General features: G+C 50.7%; 4 protein-coding genes and 1 non-coding gene across 5 annotated transcripts; 1 reads left to right on the forward strand and 4 right to left on the reverse strand.

The window, feature by feature from the left end:
- Positions 1–11861: 11861 nt before the first annotated feature.
- Positions 11862–15644, reverse strand: PC9H_001699 (uncharacterized protein; the record flags this gene model as incomplete). The annotated part of the gene is made up of 13 exons (XM_036771349.1): positions 11862–12733; positions 12788–13054; positions 13113–13516; positions 13566–13787; positions 13837–14049; positions 14104–14187; positions 14242–14319; positions 14371–14411; positions 14467–14519; positions 14578–14657; positions 14709–14836; positions 14890–15366; positions 15543–15644. 13 exons carry the CDS (start codon positions 15642–15644, stop codon positions 11862–11864), a joined length of 3021 nt encoding a protein of 1006 aa, XP_036637194.1.
- Positions 15645–19404: 3760 nt separating this feature from the next.
- On the reverse strand, positions 19405–21088 carry PC9H_001700 (uncharacterized protein; the record flags this gene model as incomplete). Its single annotated transcript, XM_036771350.1, has 3 exons — positions 19405–19471; positions 19523–20686; positions 20736–21088. 3 exons carry the CDS (start codon positions 21086–21088, stop codon positions 19405–19407), a joined length of 1584 nt encoding a protein of 527 aa, XP_036637195.1.
- Positions 21089–21646: 558 nt separating this feature from the next.
- PC9H_001701 (uncharacterized protein) lies at positions 21647–23448 on the reverse strand (the record flags this gene model as incomplete). Its single annotated transcript, XM_036771351.1, has 14 exons — positions 21647–21658; positions 21710–21743; positions 21796–21883; positions 21935–22027; positions 22077–22119; positions 22173–22218; positions 22271–22312; positions 22365–22623; positions 22683–22771; positions 22826–22899; positions 22952–23035; positions 23089–23110; positions 23165–23191; positions 23252–23448. 14 exons carry the CDS (start codon positions 23446–23448, stop codon positions 21647–21649), a joined length of 1110 nt encoding a protein of 369 aa, XP_036637196.1.
- Positions 23449–24098: 650 nt separating this feature from the next.
- PRP4 (U4/U6 small nuclear ribonucleoprotein prp4) lies at positions 24099–26545 on the reverse strand (the record flags this gene model as incomplete). Its single annotated transcript, XM_036771352.1, has 9 exons — positions 24099–24302; positions 24357–24595; positions 24644–24758; positions 24805–24958; positions 25006–25143; positions 25200–25429; positions 25480–25772; positions 25822–26165; positions 26220–26545. 9 exons carry the CDS (start codon positions 26543–26545, stop codon positions 24099–24101), a joined length of 2043 nt encoding a protein of 680 aa, XP_036637197.1.
- A 184-nt stretch (positions 26546–26729) lies between these two features.
- PC9H_001703 lies at positions 26730–26820 on the forward strand. The gene has a single exon. It is a non-coding gene; the product is annotated as a tRNA-Gly (tRNA).
- Positions 26821–26823: the final 3 nt, after the last annotated feature.

Here is a 26823-nt window from a genome sequence, read left to right on the forward strand (position 1 = left end):
TAGGAGAAAATAGGAGTGTCCCCTTACATCACCCCCCCTTCAAGGTTGCGGCGACCTGACGCAAAGATTCCTGCCTGCCGCGCCATGAATTCACCAACCCCGAAACTCCGGATTGCTGCGAGAAGATGTCGAAGTACGACTGCGCGGAGCCCGGAGCCTTCCGACTGCGCCAACGCTCCCAGGACTGGTCCAGTGCCGCAGGAGTCATCCGGAGAGGTAGAGCAGTCGTCGGATTCATCGGACTCGTCCGGAGTACGCGTACTGCGTCCAGGTGACGATCATGGAAGTCCTTGACCTTCTGGGCAGCATGCTGGAGGTTGCTCGCGGGCTCCCAGGAGTCGTGCTCGATACCATAGCCTCGCCAGCGCACCAGATACTTCAGGACCCGACCAAACCGTCTGCTATTCCGGACCTCTTCTACCTCATGCTCCTCTTCTCCGTCAACGAGCTGCGGAGGGGGCGGAGCAACAGGGCGTCTACCCGGGATGGGGTCCGGAACGAAGGAAGAGAGTTTGACCACGGGGAAGACGGGATGGAGACGGGATAAGCCCAGAGGGAGCTGGAGCTGGTACGCTGCCTTGCCAACCTTCCGGACGACCTTGTAAGGACCAAGTCGTGCGTGTCCGAGTTTCTGGGAGGGTCGGGCAAGGTTGATGTCCGACGAGTCCAGCCAGACCTTGTCACCCGGTTGGTACTCCGGAGCGGGAGTCCGACGCTGATCGTAGTAGCGCTTCATGTCATCCTGAGCCTTGACCAATGCAGACTGAGCCTCGTCGACTGCGGATTTCATCCGGTCTACGAACTCGTTTGCGGACTCCATCCGAGACGGTGGCTGATGAGGTTCGAACCCGAGACGAGGATGACGGCCGGTATCCATGAGGAAGGGTGACTGCTGAGTGGACGCATGGACCCGGTTGTTGTACGCAAACTCCGCCATAGGTAGGAGGCGAGCCCAGTCGTCCTGACGCTCTCCGACGAAGATCCGGAGATAGGACTCGAGTTCCTGGTTGGTCCGTTCCGTCTGTCCGTCGGACTGAGGGTGGTACGCAGTGGAGGCAGCCAGCTTGATTCCGAGCATCCGGTAGACTTCTCGGGTGAACTCTGCGACGAATTGTGGACCCCGGTCAGACACAACGGACCGAGGGAGTCCGTGCAGCTTCCAGACGTTCTGCAGGTACAAGTTTGCGGATCCGAGGGCAGACACTGTGGTGTGAGTTGGAATGAAGTGGGCACGTTTGCTTACGGAGTCGACCACGTTCATGACAGCATCAAACCCATCGGACTCCGGAAGCTCAACAATGAAGTCAACACTCAGGCGATCCCAGCGTTCATCTGGAATAGGAAGCGGATGGAGTTCACCCATGGGCGGATGCCTTTGGGCCTTCGTCCGGAGACAGAGGTCGCAATGGCGGGTGTAGGATCCGACGTACTGGGACATGTTGGGCCACCAGTAGCTGCGTGAAACGAGCTCTAGGGTCTTCCATCTGCCAGCGTGTCCTGCGACCTTAGTGTCATGGTGCTGGGCTACAATGGTCCGACGCAAGTCCGGTGAGTCCGGAACGTCCGATTGAGACCATTCCGCGCTCCGGACTGTCTTGCGACTGCCCTGGGTCTTCTTCAGCTCCTCCGCCGCCTTTGCCACTGCATCTTCAAACTTCGCATTCCGCACTCCAGTCCGGATAGCCGTGAGGATATCCTTCTCCTCCCCTTCAAGAGTGACACCCGTGGCACAGACAGCAAAGTAGGAAGGCTTGAGCATCACCACATCCTTGTTGTCGTCCTTACCATCTGAATGATCCGAGCGTCGCGAGAGAGCGTCCGGTTTACCCATTGTCCGACCCGGACGGTGCTGGAGAGTGAAGTCAAAGCGGGAGAGGTATAGCGACCAGCGGGCTTGACGACGATTGAGTTTCTGGGCCTTGATGAAGTACTCCAGGTTCTTGTGGTCCGTCCAGATCTCAAACGGAGTCTCTGCGCCTTCCAGGTAGTGTCGCCATTCTTCGAGTGCCCGGATGATCGAAAGCATCTCCTTGTCGTGTATTTCGTAGTTCCGCTCCGCAGCCTGTAGACTTTTAGAGTAGAATGCGACAGGATGCCATTTACCATCATCCGGATCCAGCTGCGACAAGACCGCACCCGTAGCGTAATCCGACGAGTCCGCTTCAACCCGGTATGGCCGATCCTCCTTTGGAAAGACCAGAACGGGCTCCGAAGTGATCAGCTCCTTGATCCGAAGAAATGCGGATTGAGCGGAGTCGTTCCACTGCCATTCCTTTGCGCAAGTGAGGTCAAAGAGAGGCCGGGCGATATGCGAGTAGTCCTTGATGAAGCAGCGGTAGAAGTTGACGAACCCGAGGAAGGATTAGAGTTCAGTCCGAGTCCGAGGGGTCGGCCAGTCCGCGACTCCGGAAACCTTTACGGGGTCCATCTCGATCTTACCCTCAGAGATGACAACTCCGAGATACTCCACCTTGGTCTGCTCGAAGTCGCACTTGTCTGCTCGGAGGAAGAGCTTGTTCCGCTGGAGGATCTCTAGGACTCGCTTGAGAACCCGGCGATGCTCTTCGCGCGTCTTGGTGTAGATCAGAATGTCATCCAGATAGATAATGACCACACCTTCCGTAATGAGCTCCCGGAAGAGGTCGTTCATCATGGTCTGGAAGGTAGACGGGCTATTCGTCAGTCCGAAGAACATTACCAACGGCTCGAAGAGTCCGCGCGTAGTCCGAAATGCGGCCTTCCACTTGTCACCCTCCTTGATCCGGACATTGTTGAAGCCCCACCAGACGTCAAGTTTGGAGAAGTAGCGAGTGTTCCAGAGTTTGTCCACCAAGTCCGAGATGAGCAGGAGTGGGTACTGGTTCTTGACCGTCATGTTGTTGAGCTTCCGGTAGTCCTGGACCAAGTGGAGCGATCCGTCCTTCTTCTTAACAAAGAACACCGGGGCAGCCATGGGCGACTTGCTGGGGTGGATCCGACCAGTCCGGAGATTTTCTTCCAGGAATTCGTCCAGCTGTTTCTGCTCCGCCGGGGACAGCGGGTAGCACTTGGTAGAGGTCGGTTCCACTCCGTCCAGTAGCTCAATGGCATGGTCCCACGGACGCGGCATGGGCAGTTCATCAAAGGACTCCTTTGCGAAGACGTCCTCGAATTCCTGGAGGAAGTCCGGGACTGCGCTGTTCCGAGGATCGTGGGGTTTGTTGCGCTGGAAAGCCAATGTGAGGCGCTGCGAGACTGTCTCCGAAGCCCGGATATGTTCTTCCCGAAGACTCCGAAGGTACTCTGGAGTCGGAGGAGGAATAGCCACGAAGATACCGTCACCCCTCTCAAGTCTGGAGTCGTCCGGAGTTGTAACATTGTCATCCTCATCATCATCCTCGCAGTCCTGAAGCTCTGGGAGATCGTCTGAGTGCAGTTCCTCAACCCTTGGCATCGGACCCGTACGACACTCCCGGAGCCGCACGGACTCCTTGCGTTGGGTCAGCTTGTCATAGCGGAACTCCTTCTGACAGGTATCGCATCCGGACAGACAACGGCTCATGGTCACCTCCTTTGTCTGCCAGTCAATCTCGGGGTTGTGCTTCCGAAGCCAGGTGTATCCGAGGATGATGTCCTGCCGTCCGATGTTAGTGACTGCAAAAAGCATCCATTCCGTGTGATCCTTGAACCGGAGTACAAGGTCCACGACTTCGGAGATAGATCCGTTCTCATTTGGTGATCCGTCGACATTGAAGACCGGAATCGGAGCGGACAGCTTGCGTCGGGTGAAACCATGGGCATCAGCGAAGCGCGGATGCATGAAGACTCTGGTGGCTCTGCAGTCCACCAGGGCCTGCAGGGTGCATCTGTGTTGTGTATCTGTGCTCTGCACTTCAACAGGTATATCTAGCGAAAGCTTGCCAGGCAGCACAGAGATCTTATAGCTACTGGGTAGCTGCCATTCCCACTGCGGGCGAAACCTTCGGAGTGTGCGGATTGTAACCGGAGTCGCTTGCTTAACGTCGGACGAATCATCGGAGTGGTTGGAATCGTCTATTTCGTCTACGCTAAGACAAGCAAATTGGTTATTCACCAACAAGGTCGCACTGATCACGTGTTGGTCCGGACAAAATCCGCCGTGTCCGATTCCTCAACCGGGGCCATTCCCTCATCATCTACTCCTTCCGAAGTCCCCGTACTTTCTACAACATCGGCTGCTGTCAAAAGATCTTCAATGGCGGACATCCGCTCCTCGGTGGTCATGAACCGGACATCGTACCAGAGTGGGCACTCGTGGGACATGTGACCGGGCTTGCCGCATCGGTAGCAGAGCTGCGAGGTGGCGGGTCGGGAGCGGGTGTGGTCAACGTCCATGGGGACACTGGGTGAGAGAGCCTTCGGAGGAGGCGGAGGTTGGAAGTGGGGTTGCAGAGGCGGGAGCTGAGTCCGAGGCGCGGGGAGTACACCCGCAGGAGTCCGAGCGACTCCGGGGTTGGCTGCTGGTCGGACGAGGGGTCCGGAGTGTCCGGAGTGCCCGGAGTGCACGCCGAAGTGGAAGGACTGGTTGGCAGCACAGTTGTCAGCAACCCGCTGCGCTGCCTTGTACCATCCTTCGAAGTCATCCTCGTCCGGACAGTCTGCGGACTCGGCAATGCGGCTCTGGATGATGGAGTCCAATCCACGACGGAACTTCATCGTGATGTTGGAGCCCTCGGTGTATCCAGACTGGTCTACAAGGTCCCGGAACTCGTCAAGGTACTCCTGGAAAGTCCGACGGCCTTGGTGGTACCAGGTGGACTCCAGTTTTAGCATGGTGGCTTTGCGTTCCCGATCCGGAAGGAAGCGGGTCCGGAACTCGGTTGCGAAGGCAGCCCAGGATGTGAAGTACAGATCCTTTGGACTCCAGAGCACCATGTCCGCGTACTCCTTAGCTCGATCCTTCTGGAAGAAGGAGAGACACCAGAGGATTTTGGCCTGCTCAGTTGGAAAGTGGTCCGGACAGAGCTGGAAGTAGATGGAGCATGCGTTGTAGAACGCGCGACCATCCTTGCGGTTTCCGTTGAAGATCGGGGGAGAGGCGGGTTTCAAGCGGGAACGCGGGGTGTTTTCGGATCGACTCGGGGCGTGCTGGGGGGCTTCAGTGCCCCTCAGCTCGGAGTCCGGAGTCGTTTTTGGAGTAGTTGGACGGGGTGTTAAGAGGAGTCCTTCAAATCGGGCAAGTGTATCCTGGATGGAACTGATTTGGGTTTAGTGTTCGTACGTCTGAGCCCACAAGGTCTGCAAAGTCTCGGAGTCCGGTCCTGAAGCGACTGGCTCGGATGGCGGGATCTGGCTGGAGGCGCCCGGCATTTCGGAGTCGTCAGGGGGGCGAGGGATGGAGTTCCTTGGGTCCTCAGAGGTGGGTGGGAGTAGCAGGAGAGCGTCCGGAATGTCCGCAAAACCGGAGAGATGTCGAGAACGAGTCCGGAGTGGTGCAGGACGTTTTCCGTAGGGCTCTGGTGCCAGGATGGGAGATCCTGTTCTGCTGTAAGGGCAACCTCAAGATGGCCGCACGGCGCGAGCCTAGCAGAGGGAGAATCCAAAGATAATGAATAAGACTAACTACAATACATGAGAGAGCTGCTCACCTAGCAGAGGGAGAATCCAAAGAGAACAGGATAAGGATTCTCCATGCTAGGAAGCGAAGTATATACTGTAGTAGTGTGAGAGGAATGCAGGATAACTGTACAGTACACCAGCCACAAGTCCGAGCAAATATCACAAGGTACAAGGAAACATGTGATAATGAAGTGGAGGATAAATGCACAGGAGTCGTGCCAGCGACTTAGGGAAGTAAGGGCGAAGAGTAATGAAGTGGGGGAAAGAGGATAGAGGTAACCCGGACGAGCCCCGAAGAGTATAGACGAGTCCGAGCAAGTCCGAAGTGTCCGAACTGCGGGAAGACTCCGGAGTCACCGGACGCAGCTCGGATGCGAAAGGAGTGGGTGGAAAGGAAGTGGAAAGGAAAGGAAGCGAAAAGGAACGAAGGGGAATGAAGGGAATGTAGGTAAGAGTCCATGGGATGAAGGAAAGGAGAGAAAATAGGAGTGTCCCCTTACAGGCGCTGCGGTCCGGACCCATGGAACAAGGGTTGCTTCTCCTTGTCTGCCTGTTCTGATCCGTGGTTGCTCACTGGAAGCGAGGGAGCATGTTCCTCTTCGTTCAAAGGGACCGAGCAGGAATGGATCGGGGACAGGACATTGAACGGGGGAAAGGACTGGATGGGTTTGGACTTGGGTGTCTCCGGAGGAAGCGAGGGCTGCGAGGCAACCCCCGCGGCGACTGTAGGGGAGCAGAACGGAGGAAAGGATGGCAAGGACGTCGCACGCAGACGCGGAACTGCAGGAGCTTTTCCTTTGTTTGTGTGGCTGCGCGTGTGGGCCGTGGGGGGTAGCGGAGAGACGAGAGTGGCGGCAGCCTGTTGGCTCACGCGAGTGGGATGCGAGGAGCCCGCTTGAGTGCCACCAGCCATGATGTTGACAAGGACTTGCAGGGACGAGAGCAAGAGCTGGGTTGTGAGTTTGAATATACTGTTAAGAGCCACACTTGCAGGGGGCTCAGGATATGTGGACCCACGGGTGCGCAGTTCCACGTAGAGGCGTGGAAGGGAACGAGGGAAGCAAGAACGTACAGGCTCGGCTTCTGCTACTGGCTGCGCCTCCCGCACTCTTGTGTGCCCTGTATTTCCAGAGGGAGTCCTATGCAGGTACCGAGGGTACGAGCGGAGGCGAGGGGATGCAACGGAGGGACCTCAATAGAGAGGCGAGGATGCGAGTGCGGAAAAGGAATTAATATTTGAACTAAGGTAACTATATGTACAGTACAGAAAATATATACTGGGAAACACGCGGTGTCCACGTGTTCACGAAACAGCAATGAGTCCGGTAGGAATAAGTACAGCATGCTCGAATATGTACAAGTCCAAAACCCGTGACAAGTCCGTGTAGCCGCATATATGTGCGGCCCAAGTCTGTAGCCGGAAACACCCGCCAGTAGCCCCTAAGGGGCCTCCTGGATGTGCCTATAACATTGTGCCAAACAACATTGGCAATTTGCACGAAGAATCCCTTCGACGCTCCGACACTCATCAAGTGTCACCTGATGTTGTCCTATAACACACCAATGTTTTCCTAGTGTTATTGTATAAGCAACGTCCAAACGCAAGTGAAGAAGAAACACACCAAGTGCCTCAGCATCCATCCACTGATGGAGAGTTCACGCTGTGTCCGCCTTGCAACAAGTATTGCACGTCTTGAAGAAGGAGTCATCAGAGCGAGGTTTTGCAAAATGGCACCTCTTCTTGATCCTGTGACAACAAATGCAATGTTCTCTCTTACGGCAACAACGGCAATGCGCATACAATGTGTCCCCCGACCCATTCAAGAACTCAGTCCTCGGAAAGCGATCTGAACACAGTTCACAGGTCTTCAGGAAAGGGGGCACATGAATAGTCAAGTGGTGGTGTTCACGCCGGCACGCTTTGAGTGCAGACCTTGCCTTCAAACACGGCATACACATATCATGAGTAGAATCCCAACAGTTATGCCTATGGGGGAACACTCCAGTGCAAGCATTGCAAATGCCAGAGAGTCCTGGAAGGTGTCGAGCGTGGGGTGGCATGAGGGGAGGAAGAAAGATGCATTCAAGGACAGCCTAATACATGCACAGTAGGTAGCATACAACTGAGGACCGAGGTGTAGTTACAACGTGTCAACAAGCGCAAAATCATTGTCCAGTCAAAGAAATGCCCGTACAATGTCAAAAGTCCATCAAACGTGTTGGTTTTTTTGCACAAACCAACAATGGCAAGCAAGGTCCACACATTCTACATTCCAGAAGGACGAGAAAGAGGCCAGTTCATGTAGAAAAATAATCGACCCGGCCTCCAAAGAGCAAGAAATTTGTTTGCCCTTGTTTGCACGATCTTTGAACCCCTTTAGAGTAAGATTGCTTGCTACGCTCGCAATAATGGGAGCACGGGAGGGATTCATGGGCACACATTATAATACAGCCTGATGTAGTCAGGATTATAATAGGACCGCAAGGGGGGAGGGTTTCACAGGCGGACATTATAATGCTGCCTCACTTGGTCAAAATTATGATGGGAACCAGGCAGGCCATTATAATGCTACCTGCCATAATCTGAATTATAATGGCAACACACGCAGGGGAGTTCACGCACAGACATTATAATGCTGCCTGACTTTATGATCTAATGGGTGGCCCTCACATTATAATGGTGGCTGGGGGGGTTAATTAGCAGGTACAATATAATGCAGGATGCAGGAGAATGCTTCGTGAATTATAATGGATCTACATGGACACCTCTTTGTACACGCTTGCTGCTGAGCGCTTGCCAGTCGGACACGGCCTATTACGGGTCCTGGAATGAAATGAAAGGATCCGTTCTTACCTTTAGTTGGGACACTTGGGCGCTACGGAAAGAGGGTGGCTATTGTGATAGCCGGATGCCAGTAATCGGAAAATTTGGATCTCATCAAACTTTAAGTTGGAATTAAATTAGCGCTGGGGGATTGAATTGACATTGGCACCAATTCATTGTCTTCCATGTTTATTGCACTTCTCTTCTCCCTTTTTACTTCATCTTGTCATTTTATTTGTCTATATCTTTAAATCTATTAAATCTATATTATTAGAATAGAATGGCCCAAATTGTTATGGTATCAAGATTAATGTTACATAATCAGAAATGAGCACTCACTTCAGGGTCACCCAGGGGAACAGGGGATGGATAGGTAATAGAGAATAGGGACTACCAGACTGAACTCTGGACTATCAATGCTGCCAGATTATGTCAAGGGTGGCCATAAAGGTATCATGTCTTTCCTCATTCTGCATAATATACTTCAACAAATAGGCTTCAAGTACTCAAATCAAGCAAATCATCAAAACACTGAAGTAAAATATCAACAAATGTAGCATGTAAACTGTAGGATTATACATTTAGTATTGAGTTGACACATCTTAGCTGCTACTATTATAAGAGTAACAGAATGATCTCATGTCTGTAAGGACAAGAAAAGATATCACAGTAGCAAAGTGAGCTACAGGGCTATAAGTAAATGGGTGTGGTATACTTTTACATGTCTGCTAATTAATTAAGTATGGATCTTTCAGATAGATGGATGTCATGGAGATCAGGACAATGACTTAATTGGAATTAGTAGGGGGGCAAAGGGATAATTATGGAATAGGGAACAAAGGGGCCATCTGTAAGGGCAACCTCAAGATGGCCGCACAGCGCGAGCCTAGCAGAGGGAGAATCCAAAGATAATGGATAAGACTAACTACAATACATGAGAGGGCTGCTCACCTAGCAGAGGGAGAATCCAAAGAGAACAGGATAAGGATTCTCCATGCTAGGAGGCGAAGTATATACTGTAGTAGCGTGAGAGGAATGCAGGATAACTGTACAGTACACCAGCCACAAGTCCGAGCGAATATCACAAGGTACAAGGAAACATGTGATAATGAAGTGGAGGGTAAATGCACAGGAGTCATGCTAGCGACTTGGGGAAGTAAGGGCGAAGGGTAACGAAGTGGGGAAAGAGGATAGAGGTAACCTGGACGAGCCCCGAAGAGTATAGACGAGTCCGAGCGAGTCCGAGGTGTCCGAAGCGAGTCCGAGCGAGTCCGAAGTGCGGGAAGACTCCGGAGTCACCGGACGTGGCTCGGATGCGAAAGGAGTGGGCGGAAAGGAAGTGGAAAGGAAAGGAAGCGAAAAGGAAACAAAGGGGAACAAAGGAAATGTAGGTAAGAGTCCATGGGATGAAGAAAAGGAGAGGAAATAGGAGTGTCCCCTTACACCATCAGACTCTAAATGCCCTCAATGTTATGGTCCAGTTTATTCCAAAGATCATCTCTTCTCACTATCATATCTAAATGTGGATATCATGTCCTCTTAATAATCATTATTCTGATATCCTTAGTAATAACCTCACCAGTAACACATGTCTGCAGTACATAGGGTACCACATGTATTACAGTATTTAAAGACTAATAAAATTCCAGGGAATGCCAGCTCATTCTCTCGGGATTCTGCTAATTCTAGTCTGATATCTAAAGTCAACTAAGCTATCTTCTGTATTTTTTTTCTTTAGTATTCTTGTAGGAGCCATGTTAGTCCTTCGGATTAGTGTTGCCCTAACACACAAGTCATGGTTAGGGTGCAATAAAGACACTATTGCTTCATTAGAACACTCAAGTAGCAGACTTCAGATAGCCAAGTCCAGATGTGACATCCATTAAATCATTGTAGTGATACACAAGGAAGTATGGCATAGACATTTACAGATTAACTCACTTCCTTCAGTGTCACGACTCATGATAAATAAGCTGTATACATAGCAGAACATCTTTAAGATAGTCAGAAAACAAGGGAATAGGGGAAAGTGTTACTGAGCAAACAGAATGGGTAAACATCAACCACATGAACTTATATATATTGCTTGTATATCTTGTCACTGTTAAGGACTGTCCTTGCGAGTACAAGGGCCTCATGTTCGCCGCAGGTACGTGGCCTGTGAGGAAGAGCAAATAAGGACCTAGTACATACAGGTTTGGCTTCAGCTACTACTGCACCTCCCACACTCTTGCATGCCCTGTATTTCAATAGGTGAGGATAGAAGAGAGAGACTACAACAAAGTAGTTGAGGGATGCAAAGAGGGTAAGAACAAACTAATATTCAGACTGAGGTACAAGTAGCTATGAGTAGAAACTAGCTACTCGTACAAACTAAATACTGAAGGGCACGTGGTATCTGTGTGCCCATGAAACCTACATGAGTCTGGTGACAGTATAAGTATATGTATTAGTGTGTAACTAGTACAAAAGTCTGAGTATTCGCACATACACACAGACCAAAAGTTCCAATCTTGTATCATGTGATCATGCCCCTAGTAGCCCCTGAGGAGCTTCCTGATCGTGCCCATAACAGTCACTAGAGCCCCCCAGAGTTTTTATGAACATCAGAGAACATGTAGGAATCAAGTAATGTGCAAGCCTTGAGCTAAGGCTCTTTCTCTCTCTATACCTATGTACTCCATGGCCTGCAGTTCCTGAATGTCAACTGACCTATGTTGGGCCATTCTCAGCATGGGAATGCCTCTAGACATCAACTCAATTGTCCGCTACACTGGTTGCAAGCTACAGATTGTTCAATGTGTACTCCAGAGTTTCTCGTGCTGCTGGGTTGATGCTTTGCTGCAGTTTTGTTCAAACCCATTCAGAGTATGTGTCGCCATTGTAGTTCAGTGGTAGTAAGAATATAGAAAAAATCACCCAAAAATCAGATCATAAAAGTCTGCCTGGAAACTGTTGGGGGACTCCAGCAACAGTATATATATGTAGATGTAAGGCTGCTAAGCCCGTGTTTCAAAGTTATCATTCACCAAAGATGTGCACACCCAAGTGTGCATTTTTCTACAAAAGGGTGCCAGTGCCAACTGTTTTGTAAACAGCAATAATACTCAAAATAGGCCTCTCACAATCTGGTTCTTCTGTACTATATCTATCATTGAATGAGTCCATGTAAGACAAAGTCACAGGTCAGAAGTTTGTTATTTGTTGATGCTCACCACTATTCATTCTGCTACTGTCTACTCCACAGTTTCCATCTGTTATCTTCTTTTACAATGTGGATCTCATCTCCATCTCCTATCCTAACTTCAATGATTCAATGACTATCTATTTTACCAAGTACTATTATAGATCAATAGGACCCGTACAGGCCATGCATTGCAGTGGCTACAGCCCCAAGTGGCACTTTACAAACATATATGCTACAGGAACGGGCTTGCATTGTGAGTATGCAGTACAGTGTCTAAAGCAGTACTTCGGCGTCCCAGATGAAAATCTTGCCGTAAGCACAACCTACGATAAGCTGCTTATCATCTGGAGAGAAAGCCAATGACCGTAGCCGAATCCCAACATCATATATGACGAGTGCCTCACCCGTAGATGCATCCCACACACGCAACGTTCTATCCTGCCCTCCAGAAGCAATCAGCGTCCCATCCTTTGAAAAGGCCAGACATGTAACCACATCCATGTGTCCTTCCAATGTCCTCACATCCCCAGATTTTGCGTCCCATACACGGACTGTCGTATCGGTTGACCCAGAGATAATGTATGCACCGTCGCGGGAATATGCAACGGACCACACTTCGTCTGTATGCCCTCGTAGCACCATTAGATGGTCTCCAGTGTTTGTGTCCCATAGCCGCACTGTCGTGTCATGACCTCCCGACACTAATCGAGTGTTATCCGCAGAGAAAGCTAGCTCCCAGATCGGACCCCAGTGACGGTCCATATCGCCATGCAAGTCTTCACCGCTCTTCAAATCCCACATTCGGATTGATCCAGCCATCGACCCAGATGCCATCTTACCATCACTTGAGAGTGTCACAATGAGTACCGTGGAGGAATGCCCGACGAAGTCCTGCACCCTGGCTCCTGTGTGCACGTCCCACAATTGCACGTGGTCTCCTAATCCGATCACAAACTGTGAGCCATCGGCGGAAATCTCTACGGTTTCGATGCGCCCGAGTGGTACAGATTGAGTCGTCGTCTTTGTCTCAAGGTTCCAAATTGCGACCTCTTCGTAAGAACCGCAGAATATTAAGTCTTGATCCCTTGAGAAGGAAATGTACTCCAACGTCCCTTTGACGCCTGTGGAAATCTCTTCGAGTTTTCCTTGTAAAAATGTGTCAGTCTTCTGTGACATCGTTAAGAGAACATGTAGCGCACCATCTCCATGACGGATGATAACATCACGATATATATGTTCGGGAATAATCTTGAATGGTTGCGAAGCAAGGGTACGGAAATCTTTGACTGCAAATTTGTGTGAAGGCTGTGAAGGCACGTATGCAAGCGCAGAGAAGATAACCCGAGTAGCAAAGGAGGAGTCAACCGCCCTAGTTTTATCGGGAGTTAACGAGGATAGTACTTTAAGTACCTCTAAAAGTAGACCCAGCACGCCAGGAACCTCGGCCAGGGACTTAAGCCGTGGAGCTTTGTATTCAAATAATGTCAACTCCCGAGGCGATGATGATGAGGTGAGATAACCTACCAGAAAGGACGTGAGAGTGGAGAGCCTGTATAGCTGAAAGAAGTAGCTCTTTGTCATCCTTGTTCGTGTATGCACTTTTTAGTCGGTGGACCGCAGAGGCGGCGGATGAAAAGTAATCTGCTTCGATCATCTCTCGTAAAAGGTCAATGTTCTCCCATGTTACCGCAGTGTCGTAGAAGATGGCTGGTGGTTTGTATGACCCGTGCTTTCCAGCGGTGCCTTGAGAGACGATGACCGAAAGTGGGCTTGGAAGCTCTTTCGTTGCAATGTCGCTGTTGCCACCAGTACCTTGAGCATGGTCTTTATCGCCAGGAGTAGATTGCAAGTCGAACCCCATTTGCTTAAATACTGATTCATGAATGAATTGTCCTTTGTGTATCCGTCGAGGAGCACCGAGGTGAGGTCTATGGTCCATTGGTGTTTAATTATTGATAGATGGAGTGGATTACTCACACTCGCGTCGTTCGTCCTCCATCCACGCCTGATGGGCGCCGTAGCGGAAGTATCTCAAGGAGATTCCACCACAGTCCCTTCAACGATGTACTCGGCTCAATGTCCTTCCATATCCCCAAGTACTGTTCCATACGGAGGCCATGGAACATTGCTTCATATGTCATCCATCTTAATGCTGGCCCGAAGTTCGCTAGCTTCGGATTCGCTATCCCCCCTCCTCCACTACAACTGATTGGTTAGACCACTCAAATTATAAAGGAGAAGCACTAACATATCAGAATGGGATCCAGCAAACCACACCTCCTTTATATCACCGCGTTGAGCTCCAGATGAAGGTGCGTCAGTGTTTGCGTACTCTGGCCAGAATTTGACTCGTCGCTCATCTAGAGCAAGCGCATGACGAAAATGGCAGACATGCGACATCCCGTCAACAGTCTCTGGGAAACATGGCTTCAAAGCGATCCCGATGGACGATACGGTATCCCTATCCCAAGGAAAATTATCAACACGGAGTATCATAACATAAATGAGGGCTCACCATGCACCAACAAAGTGGACCTTCACACTCGGTCGCGAGAATGCTTTTTTAAATATACTGCATTTTTCCTTTGCCACTAAAACCCTTTCTTCTGCTTTTGAACGGAGGTTCATGTCGGTCTCTAATTTGGGTCCAAACGTTGGATTTGGCTCCGCGACGGCTGTAGTGGCGGATGAAGTCGAAGACTCTTCCATTGCCATATACAACTTGAACACACTCAATTGATGGATGAGATCGTAGAATATTCAATAACAGAGCGGTACTCACGATGGAAGTTGACTATTGTTCCCCCGATAAAGTAGGCCAACCTGGGATGAAATCAATCAGCTGGCTAAACAGCATGCAATGTCACCCGCGACGTACGCGCTCAATCATCCCTGCGACTACACGGGCTTGGTATGCACCACGAGAGAAGCCTTGCAAGGAATCAGAAGTTAGTGATGTTGAGTAGTAAGCAACTCGCAACTCTCATACCAAAAAGAAATATTCTGTCCCCTGGTTTGTACTGATTACAAAGCCATTCGTACCCCATGAGGACACTGCTTTGGAACGTCCTAAAACAAATGATGAATGGTTGGCCTGCTCGTCCTGAGATGTGAGCATACGTTGCGATTGCAGAGTCAATTTTTCGACTAATGATCGAGGACCCGCGTGTTCCAATGCCGCTGATATAGTTCGACAACTGTTTTTTATCTTTGATGATACGACTGTTGAATTCTATGACATTGCTATTCTATATTGCATGCTGATCAATCGAAGATGTAGATTGTAATGTGACCGACATACCATAACTCCAAATTCGCCCAAAGTCCCATCGAAGCTCACGCTTAAATTTCTTCCATTTGATGGGCAACACTCTTTAATTTCTTTGGTAGAGGTAACCCCCGCCTTGACGCCTGCCACCCGTTGGGACGTAGGAGAAGTAGGCGAAACTGGAGAGGAAGCATCGCCTTGGGTTTCAGGTGCAAGGCGTGAGGGGTCAGTTAAATTCAAGGCGGTTGGCAAGTCTTGATCAGCGCCGACGAGGTTCTGAGGTAAAACCGGTGTCGTAGGGGAGGGGGGATCGGCAGAAGATACCACCACGGTGGGAGCCTGGGACGGAGGATCCATGCCCTTGGAAGCTCCTTGCATGTATGGAGCGTCGTCTTCCTGGGATCGGTCTACAGCTGATGTAGGGGTTAATGGGTCTACTGGAGTCGCCTCGTTACGAGATAAGGAATCTGGTAATTGGGAGCCGCCTTGTACGTCTGCGGCGAGGTCGTGCTACGGAAGATGGCGCGACCAGATGTACCGCTAGATATAATGGGGGATCCGTGAGTATGATAGTTGGGTCCCAAAGGCCGTTTGCAACTCTTAACTGCATTCTACTGCACCCTACGGGTCCTGATTAATATAACCATGTTAAGTACTTGCGATCCAAGTAGCGCAGTTTCTCTCACCTTCCTTCGTATGTTCAAATTGAACAACTTTTTCGTCATCGAGAAGCTAGAAAGCCAGCGCTCGTTCTTGACAGCGGCTGGATTCCATTCGGAGAGTGCCATTTTCAAACTTTAGCTCTATGTTCGTCGCAATAATCAGCAAATCGCGTAGGGTATCCAACGATTGATGTGGTGGGGAATATCTAGACATCTGCTGGCCCGGGCGATCTCTGCGCAAGTTAATGGACACAACAATGTCGAAGGGAGAGTTGCACCATAGATCCCATTCACTACACCAGAAATTTTCGGGGAGAGCGTCTATACCGTTCCTGAACATCCCTTCATCAAGCGACTACCCAACAGGAGGGCACACTATCCGAAGAAAATGGTAGATTCGGCGATGAACCAACTGAAAAGGGATACATTGCAGCACGACTGTGATGAATAAACACAATGTGGCTTTGGATATGAAAAGGCCACATGCGAAATTATTCGCTGAACGCGGTATAGGGCTAAGAATTCAAGGACTCCTCTGCCTTCAGCGAAGCACTACAGTTGGACCGTTGGGGTCCGCCACCCACATTGGTGATCTAGACGAAGTGATTGGGTCGTAAGGAATGCTGCTTCGCCTGGGGATATGACATAACGGCATAACAGACAGAAGTCTTGTTTTGTGGCGTTGGGGCATGGTGACCTCGGCCAGCGTGGTTGTGAATGGGATATGTACATGGCGTGAAACACGTTCTGATAACTGACGTTCACAGAGCAATGGAAGACTTCTGTTCGGGAACAAATTCGGGGAATTTTCGACGGCGAGCTATTTTCTTCGATGGTACCGAGATTCACGAAGCTGAAATCTACGCGTGGGGAGTGTGCCACAGCAGTGGGTGTCTACTAAAGAATAGGCACCTATTTGCCCGTAGAGCCAACCAACGGTAGACGTCCAATCACCAGGGTTGACACTACGGCAATGGACGGCGCGTGGACAACACGAGCCCTCTCTATGTATAGCCAATTCACCTCAGGCGCCCATGGAAGTTAAAAAAACGCTAGGGTACTCCGCGTTTCGACGGGATCGCCTCGTTGTCGTATTCGCGTCGTATCAACGCAGCGAAAGGAGTAATTACAGTGCGATCTCCTTGCGCCTAGATTCCCATCCGAAGCCATACTGAAGAAGCCCTCATCGAAGGGACAAGGGGGAACAAGGGGGCTCCCTCTCGACGCGTGTTGCCTGCTTCAGCCGCCGCTCCACTGCGAGACCTGGACGAAGCCATGCGTCGTTTGCGTAGATGATAGCGTTGTCGTAGGCTGCTGATACTTGCGATGTATCATGGTACGCCTACGAAGCGAGGTTGCGGGGCTCTCGACATCAACGTGACGGCAAACAGACGCGAAGTGGACACGACGTCGATTGATATGGGATGTTCCAGACTGACTGATCAGCATTTGAGGTAGGCGACACGTCTAGGTAGCGTGACGGCTAGTTCATCTTCTGCGGGTGTTTGTACGGCACGATCTGTCCTTCGATCTTATCTGCTCCTTCCCGTTCGCCTCAGCCACGCCTCAGCCATTCCAAATTCTTGCTTGGATGAGCGCCTGTCCTATTGTCCAATGTATCATCTCGTCGACATGCGAGGCTAGTACCCAGCCTACTCTTGTTGGTTTGGCTAGAGCGGTGTATTGAGCGCGATCCTAGTAGTTTGGCAAGAGATACGATGTACCGCGATGGAAGTGGGAGGTCATTGAGTAAACCGAGTCTACGGAGGGCTGGATGAGCATTCCCGGGCGTTCCCATGGAACGAGTACCGCGATTATGGGATACGAAACGAATCTGCATATCACATTATGCCTACGGTGCGCGGGTAGAGGTCTCCATATCATAAGCACGAGACGAGGCCAAAGACCCTCGCGAGTGGGCATGGGGGAGCGCTGAGTGGTGACATCCCCGTTGGTGTTAGCGGCGAGGGATGCAGCGCGTGTAGTTTGTGCAAAAGCCGGTTCGCCCTGAGGTCAGGCCTACGTATTCCTGGCCATCCAATGTATTGTCTTCATTCGTGGGGCTGGTATCTGCCATACCCTCGTCGATTCCTCGAAGCGGTATATAGAGTGCAATTCGAGCGGGATTGGTGACGGCCGCAGATACGATGCGCCCCGCTGGGAGGCCTTTTGATAGACGGGTGATCGGTGTAAGTCGGAGTGATTATCCCGCGCGTTGTCATGGAATGAGTGCCGCAATCGCGGAAGATGAGGCATCAATGTAGTAGCCGCGTCGAAAGCAACACAGGGGGAGTATGGTGGGCGATGATCTTGGCCCGAGGGAGACTACTAGCACGGCCAAGGTGATGCGTCTGGTAGCCCGCGGCCATAGTTGTACGTATAACTTTGCGACAGCGAGCGTTGGTGATCAGATGGGTGGTTTCTGCACGTTGCCGCGTTGATGAGGTCGTAGCCGAAGATAGAGGAAAATACGCACGTAGTCAAGTCCGGCAGACACTCTCCATCCATCCACTCAAGGAGCGAGGTAGCACTTTTTGCTCCGAGCCCTGTCTCCGCCGACTTCGAAATAAGGCAGCGGCAACACTGTCCGGCGCACTTGGATTGCACGATTGCCTGCTATAGTAAACAGTTGCAAGTGTATGATCGCTGGAAAATAACATGATGTGCTCACCTACTGAGATCGAGAGCAAAGCGCCCTTTCCAGCTTCTCGCTACATGGGAATGCTGCGTCTAGCCATCTCTATTGTCCAGTACACCACGCCAACGCACACTTTGCAAGACGTATATTTGCGAAGCTGTAGTTATTGATACTTCGAAGAAGCTGGGGCTGTGAGTACCGAGATTTGAGACGCAAGAGGTCCGAGAGGTCGACCGCCGTTGACGTTGAACGTTGAAGCTGAAGCTTGAAGCTTTGAAGCTTTGAAGTGGCAACGTCGTGGATGAGTCATGACAAAATATACGAACACAAAACCGACGGGCGCTTGTCATTCTCACTTTCGAGATACAACGAGCAGCGTAGATACTCTTGCGACCCCGGACCCAATCCTCGGGCTGTGTGGACTTGCCATCATTGTGGCAGAGTATGGAGAATGAGTACTGAGTACGAGCTATCGCATGCTTAGCGACAAAACTAAGTAGGGTTTCAGATAGAGTTCTGCTACCACTCAGGAGTCAAGAGCAGCGATTGCATGAGCCAGACACGATCGTAACTGCTTGGATTCTGCTGGACCAACCTTGGAGCAGCCCCGTACCACGGACGACGTTGATTATCACGACCATTTCTCAAATCGGATGAGAACTCAAGTATTCAATGGCCGTTGAACCTAAATATGCTTTTGTTGCGCTATACCTTTCGATGAGGCCTTCCGATGCTCTAACGTCGACAGCGCCTTCCGCGCGCGCGTCATCGCGGCTGTTCGAAGATTGGAGCCTGGGATAGGCCGACACTAGGAGAAACCGGGTTATGATGTGCACCGGAAGGTAAGTCGAAACCAAGATCTTTCCAATTGGTTGTTGAATGGGCGTGTCGTAGGCTCCCAGTCAACTCTGGTGAGATTTCAACAGGGATCGCGAAGAACGACCACGGTCGGAGGCTTGAGAAGCCATAAAGAGAGCTCCATAGACAGATAGCCTCGATGTTATGCCCTTCGTTCGGGCGTCGTCGCGTACCTAGTGCGTACGTTCACGCGTCGAAGGTATGTGATTCCTGAAAAGCTCGCCGATGTGCCAATCAGTTCAGACTCGATCATGCACATGAATTTACGACGCGACTTTCTTCCAAAATAAGGAGGCGGTGAGACTTGTCGGTATTTCGTGCTACATGGAATGAGCAATGAAACAGATATATTTCCAACACTTAGGTAATTAAGTGACGAGGCAGTGTCAATCATTCCTCAGGCCTTGAGCGGTCTAAATCGTCCTTGAAGAAAACTACAACTGCGCTCAAGTCGTCCCTTAATGTTCCGCGTGAACGAATAATCTTGTCAGAGAATGTATGCTCTCACCTATACCGCCTAGATCTAGGCGGCGTCATGGTTAACAGCCCCAAGGTAAGATCATGATCAGCACCTCCCAGTGCATTCCTAGCCAGGTGCGCAGCGACGTTGGCATCCACATTCACGAACTTTTTCGTTGCGCGCCACCAAGGATACATCACTGTCTTGTCCTCCTTTAGCACAACCGGAAGAGATTCGCGGTCCACCAATTTATCTTTGTCGTACGGTGCGTCGACAGTAAAGTCGGAAGTGATCATATGGTGATGTGAACTAGTTCCTTCCGAAGGGCTGCTGATAGTTTCCTTAGGCATCATGTCGTGTGTGTCTCTCCACAGCCCAACTAGCCCAACGACCTCCTCATTAGTCAAGCAATCCCACAGTCCATCAGAACCCATAACGAGGAAATCGCCAGGCCGAACATCTGTCGTCGTAATTTCTGGCTCCGCGGTAAAGTATGGCGGTGTTTTGACTTTACTGGGTATTCTGTCGCCAAGGTATTCTTCATGCAGTCGCTTCTGTATTTCAAGGCTCCATTTGTATGTCGCGTCTCCAAAGGCACGCGACATACCCCAGCCGAGCACACGCCCGTTTTCCATGATCGTCTCGCCAGGGTGTTCCTTGCTCATTCGCTCGTCCTCAGCCGGATTATGGGCGTTCTGATCGAGAGAGAGCACATGGACTTCATAGATATTGCCGTCGACACGGCGACCAAGAATGGCACGGGAGTCGCCGGTGACCGCCACGCGAAGCTTCTTGCTCTCGGAGTCGAAGAAGCTGACGATTGCGCAGGATCCTGACTGGGCGGGGAGGAGGAGATTGACCGCGTCTGCTTTTGAAGGGGATGCGAAGGCCCGCTCCACCGCCCATTCGACAATGTCGTTGTCCACACGGAGGAAAGCATCTTTAAGAGCGCGATCGATATCTTTATGCGGGGGAGGTGCCAATCGAAGGCTTGTTTCACTATCAAGCGACGTGTGTTCAGCTTCGTCAAACAGAGGAGGTTGCTTGGAGAACAGATCAGCCAACCCACCGACGATGGCAGGGATGAGGTTGTCAGATAGCCATGAACTAGTGAGAGGTCCGTTGTGTCCGTCGAATATAGAAAATAACGACCAGGTGTGAGTATCGAGATGGACAAACGCTGAGGAGATAAAGTCCTCGGCTGGAAAGTTACTGTGGAGGTTTAATTTGAGATGCAAGAGGCACATCGTTCGGTACGGACCTGGGTACGACTATAGAATCAAACCGTTGGACACCAGGATCGTCGTATACAAAATGTGATGCAGCTGCTTGTCGTAAATATTCGAATTTCGACGCATCGGCACCGGCGGCCGGTGATTTCGACGGGTATCGTATTGAGTCCGCATGCACCGTGTTGGTGTGCCAGAGGAAACCGACCCCAGCGAGACCAATTGCGAGACTAGCCGTTGACATGACAGACGCTCGTGAAGCACGCCGAGACGGATTACGGAGGAAGGAAGACATGGATCTTGTGTTGGCCTGGCGCGACAGCGGCGCCACCGAGTGTCTGCAAAGAAACATGAACTTGTGGGGGGGAATGCGCGCGCCGTTCATGGAGTGAGCGCGTCGTCAGAGACGGCGGTGAACTTAAACTTGGAAATGTCACGATGATCACAAAGGTTGGATGGTTCTCACGCCACCGTCGACCAGCGCCATGCAATCGCTACTTACACTCACCCAGGCAGTAGTATCGTTCAGGTGAGTTCCCAAGCCGGAAAAACTTGACGAGAGCATGCCATAGTTACACCGTCGAGTATATTATCTCTGAGACCTCCGTTACAACCAGTTCCCCTCCCAATAATATACCTTCTAGTTCACCATCAAGGCCACTCGTTTCTGGCCTTCCTGGTGCCATTGCAAGCGCCAGGTTGATTGGCGGACTTATATTCATTGTTTTAGAGCGCCGAAGGCGTCAGCACAACTCGAGCACACCGCCTATCGAATCATTCTGCGCTCCTACGCCCGTGGCGTCCACGTAGCCCTCTTCTAAACATCCCCTGATGATAAACGTACATGCCGCCGCAATCCTGCGGGCTTCTCTTACATAGTTCCACAAGGATTAAGTAGGCACACATTTGACTAAAAGTACATTAGAGGCGAAAGCAAGAGCCTTCAAAAAAGCGCCTTGATTGCCAGCGTAAGTTATTTGGACGATGATATGATATGAATACTTACTGCTGCGTTAGGTGGGCTTGCACAACCACCGAGACTGTATCGGCGAGCGTCAGTAATGCATGTAGAGCAATAGAACAGATACGCACATGTTAAGCGGCCAAGAGGAGAAGAAGAACGTGTAGCGCCGCGTCTCAGCGCACACCTGCGACAGCTTTTCGAGATCGAAGAATTCACCTAACATATATTCAGAGAGAACGTCGGAGTAGCAAGAAGGGATGCCCTCACCAATTGGCATGCCCCAGAGACTAAAACGTTGGAAAAAAATAGTCATCGAATTGTATTTGGGTGCTGAAGCTTTGGCACGTACCCTAGTAGAGTCTGAACATATAGTTAGCGGAGAAGATTAAGCAGCGAGGTGAAGGGAGACTAGCCTGATGCATATGGGGAACACCCGCTGGTACTGGCCAACGCTGTAATGCAATGATTAATACAAATCGACTTGACCTACAAGGCGTCGACGCACCTCCAAAGCTGGCTGGTCAGAAGCTATGGCAGCAAAATGGTTATCCCTACAAGAATTTAGTTGTCCATCTCGAGTCGAGCGAGGGCGATTATACAGACCACAAGAAACGCTTCATCTCAGTCGATTGTTCGATTCCAGCACTGTCGGGACTGTAAGTTGTTTGCGCCCGTAGTAGTTATTAACAGCACCTACAAAGTCTCAGGCTTGTTGGCGAGGGCATCTTTTTCGGCTTGAGTGCTCCGATTGTACTTCTGCATGAAGCCTACACGGAGAAGGAGGATATCGCCTTGTCTGAACTGAGTTCCTTGGTACTTGGCGCAAGCCTCGAGGTCTTTCACGCTGATGCCGTGTGTGGCCCAGGGGTCGTACGGAAGTGCCTTCTCCGAGTCAGTGAAGAACTTGACGAGGTCGAGGAAAACACCACGGCCGCAAATTCCGTGCTGCGCCCAGTCTAAGATAGATCCAAGCGGCTACGGTCAGAAGAGGAAAGGAACGCGAACGGAATCGAACTTTGTATGCCCAGTTTGATCATTTCCGGATCAACTTTCAGCGGGTCTGGGTATGTGAACTTTCCAATGGGAAGTTCAGTGGCCGGCGTACTGTGTCGAGATCAATTATCCCGAGGGGGACGAGGCTCTGGAGGGTCTACTTACTTGTTATAAAATACGCCATGTTCGATCAAGCCAAAATGCTTTAAGCCGTCCCATTGGGTCCCAGATTGTGTATTCTGAGCAAGGTTAGCGTGATTTCATGATAAGGAATGATACAATGGTCCATACGATATGGATCTCGTCGTCTCTCGTTATTCCTGGTGGGCTCCGGACTTTGCTGAGGATATCAGGCGATTTGCGGTTGAACATAGGCTAGCATGGATCATCTACTTTGGTTCATCGATTCAATGGGGGTCACGGCATACCTTCTCTGGAAAGTTCAGTGGCCTGATCCACGATCCGAGTGAATATCAGTCCATATCATGATTTACCTCTACGTACCAATTCAAACACACCGACTTCCCTGACCTAGATGTCGCGTTATCAGATAAAGGTATGTCGAGAGCACGATGCAGATGCAACACACACCTAATTTCTTCTTGGGCTGCCCTTTTCACCACCTCGTCCGTCAGGAGATTGATTGTCCCAAGTTGGTCACTACCTCCCCAGACCGCCCACGCGCATCCCGGAAACTCCTTGAAATTGGGTAGCTCATCAAAGGTAGGAAGAGGCTTGGGCGACGCGCCAAGGTGCGCGAGTACACCTTTCAACCTGTTGGCTGCCATGTCTGTCTTGAGGGAAAATGCAAGTGCGTGTCCACCTGTCCTTTAAGAGCATTTAGGGGGGGAAACACGGCAACGCAAGAACTACATAACCGGTAGAATGAGCCTTGTCATGGGGGGCGTTTTCAGAGGCTCCATCAGGAGAATTCATCATATGACAATTCTTAGCGTCCACGGGCTCCGTTACTGAAATAGCCACCACCAACTGTTACTTACGAGAGATCTCTTCCGAAGCGTACACGAATTACACTTAACCTTAACTGTATACGCCCAAAGGTCTAGCCAATGGCAATACCTTGTTTCCTCACTTTTCCTTCATGTTCAACGTGCTGAACTTCGAGGGTTCAGTTTATCAATCCCGCGCGCTGCTTCTCGATGGGAACTTTTCTATGCACATCGTGCTATAAATGAATCCGTGAGTGAAAAAAAGCTGTTCACTAGATGCGTACAGTGGCTGCTTTCCGCGTATTGTTTAGCGTGATGAACAGCACTAGTGCGTCTCATGAATTAGAAGCTTGAAGAGCAGTATGATGGAAAGAAGTAGTAGGAAGCACATCTAATCCTATTCGGAATAGGCGTCAAGGAATAGGCACGGAGTAAAGTAGGCATTACTGATATACGCTTGCAATAATAATCGTCTTCAAGTGTCAAATCTAACCCCGAATGAATGGATGCACCAACGCCTCTCTGGGGGTTATCCTTCGTGCGGGATCTAAGGCAAGACACTTGTCCAGAAGGTCGATAAACGACAGAAGCATCTTGTTCTCCTCGTCCTTTAGCTTCACTGAAGCCGAAGGCATAATTCGAGTTCGAAGGTCGCGCGATGGTTTCGATATATGAACTTTCTTCATCACATCCTACGGTGAAGAATCAGCACAAGCGGAATCTTAGTGGCGAAGATTGACACGCACGGCACCAGTAACTTTATCTATATCTACGCTCTGGAACGCTCCCATTTCGTCAAAGTACACATCACCGAATTTAGCCTTCTTTATCATCTTGCTGTTGAAGCGACCCTTTAACTCCATCATCAACAATAACATCTGGTTGTTGGAGCGACCAGGGAATAGTATCTTGCCCGTGTACAACTCGTACAGGGTACAGCCAATGGACCAGATATCCAGCGAGGGGTCGTAGGGGACGCCGAGGACTAAGAGCGCGTTAGCCACAGGTTGCTGGTGATAACAAACTACTCAACTGATTTCTGGCGCACGGTAGAACCGGCTGACAAGATAAGGCGTAATATCATTCTCAGAAGCATCTGACGCTGAGCCCAGATCGCAAAGTTTCAGCAGCGTCTTCTGTTCGTTGACCTGAAGGACGATAAGCCACTGTAAGCTATTTGAAAGTGCTACCTACGAGGATATTGTCGGGCTTGATATCCGCGTGCATGATGTTGAGCTTGCGGAGCAGGCTTAAAGCCAGAAACAACTGATGGGCATACGCTCGAACCGCACGTATGTTCAACCCTACGTCCTTTCCGAACCGTTTCACAACGTCACGAAGGTTCATGCTACGTGCATGTCAGATGGAAGCTGAAAAAGAGATTGAAGAACATACCTCAGATTCTCGAAGACCAAGCATAGATGCCCTCTGTGCTCAAACGTGCGATCGAGCCGTACGATGTGTTTCTTATCCTCGGGGTCACCCTGTTTGAGCTTCATCAAAATCTGGGCTTCTTTCAAACCAGCCTTATACCTGAAGGAAACGTATTAGGTTCTTTTGGTTGTCAGCTAGGGATCGAGAGGACGAACATAGACTCTTGGCATCTAACTATTTTGATAGCCACTTCTTTTCCAGTTTCGCTAGGCTCTCCCTGCAAAACTCGGGCACGGACAACGTTGGCGAACATGCCCTTGCCGAGAGAAGAAAATACTTGGTAGCGACCGCCGTCTAGTTGCTCACCAAGTATTATCGAGTAATAACCCTCGGAATCTGCTGCCGAATCAAGATTGGTGGCAATAAGAGCCGGAGCGGAAGGTTTCTAACCAACAGTTCAAAACCTGAAACGAGATCGCGTTGGACATTACTCACCGCCACCTTCTTAACCTTTCTAACCTTCTTGCGTTCGCTCGTAGCCACAGCAAACATGTCGTCGATATCCTCCTCCTCCTCGTACTCCTCCTCCTCATCCGATACAACTACCGGGGCATGCACTCGTCTCTGCTCATCCTCTCGACGATCCAAACTAGGATCATAATCAGCAGCAGATATCTGGTCCCCCCCTTGCCCTTCTGCGAAATTCTGAGCTTGAGCTTCGTCCTGCTCGATTTTGCCGAGGGAGAAATCTGCAGGAGTAGGGGAAACTGACATAGATTGCCGCTTGCCTGGAAGCTACGTTAACAGTTTGCCTCTTATCCTGTAAACGATACATACTTTCACTGATAGGTGTGGCCATTGCAGGCGTAACGGAAACACTGTTGGTCTGAGATGCGTCAGATAAACGGACAACAGATTGTGGCGGCTGGACCGCACTGCTGGCTCCTGGGCTTGGTGTGCTATCTGCATCACCGCCCTGATACTTGGCTAATATCGCCAACCTCTTTGCGCGGCGAGCGGCAAGAGTAGCTTCGACGGGGGGAGGTGAAGGCGGAAGGTCAAGCTCCATGTCCATTGCTGGTGCTGTTGCTGGTGCCGTGGGTGCCGCCGATTCGCTGCGATTGACTTGGACGTCTTTTCCGTTGGGCGGAGTTGATGCACGACTTGTCCTAGGTGAGATTCTGCGGTGCGTTAGTTAGTCACTAATCCCTACCCCGAACCAGCGTACGACTCACTCGCCTTCCTCCTTTTCAGAGTCTTGCTTCATGCCATTGGAAGCACTGCGAGAGCGGCTGCGACTACCTGACCGTTCTCGGCGTCGAGTATGTTGCCGATCCTTATCGTCTCGTCGCCGATCTCGATGGTCCCCAGAGCCAGTCTTCCTATATCCCCCATCTCGTCTACCACGTTCCCTTTCGGCATTCCTATCTCTGGAAGGGCCTGGCCGCTTGAGGTGTACTTCTCTCCAGTCTCTGGCGCCATGATCATCCTCTCTTGGTCGTTTGGCGTCGGAATATTGGCCATCCCAGGAGCGCTTTGATCCTGAGGACATGTTAGTCATCTTTCAGCTATATGATATTGGGTTTACGGGACACCGCACGGGTTCTGAGGATGGTCCAAGTCAAAAGGTTGGGTCACCCCGCAAAACGTAAGTACGAATTCGCAACAAACAGACCGTGGGTGCTGATTACGTGGCTCATGCTAGCGAGTAGGTTTCTATCTATGTATATAGCTAAAGGCACAAGACACCGATGGTGAAACGGTATCATGCTTGCCTTCCACAGAGATAACCTCTGGAGTGAGCAAGCGGCGTGGGTTCGACTCCCGCTCGGTGTATTT

Source organism: Pleurotus ostreatus, assembly GCF_014466165.1.
Source record: "Pleurotus ostreatus strain PC9 chromosome Unknown scaffold_1, whole genome shotgun sequence".
Taxonomy (NCBI): Eukaryota; Fungi; Basidiomycota; class Agaricomycetes; order Agaricales; family Pleurotaceae; genus Pleurotus; species Pleurotus ostreatus.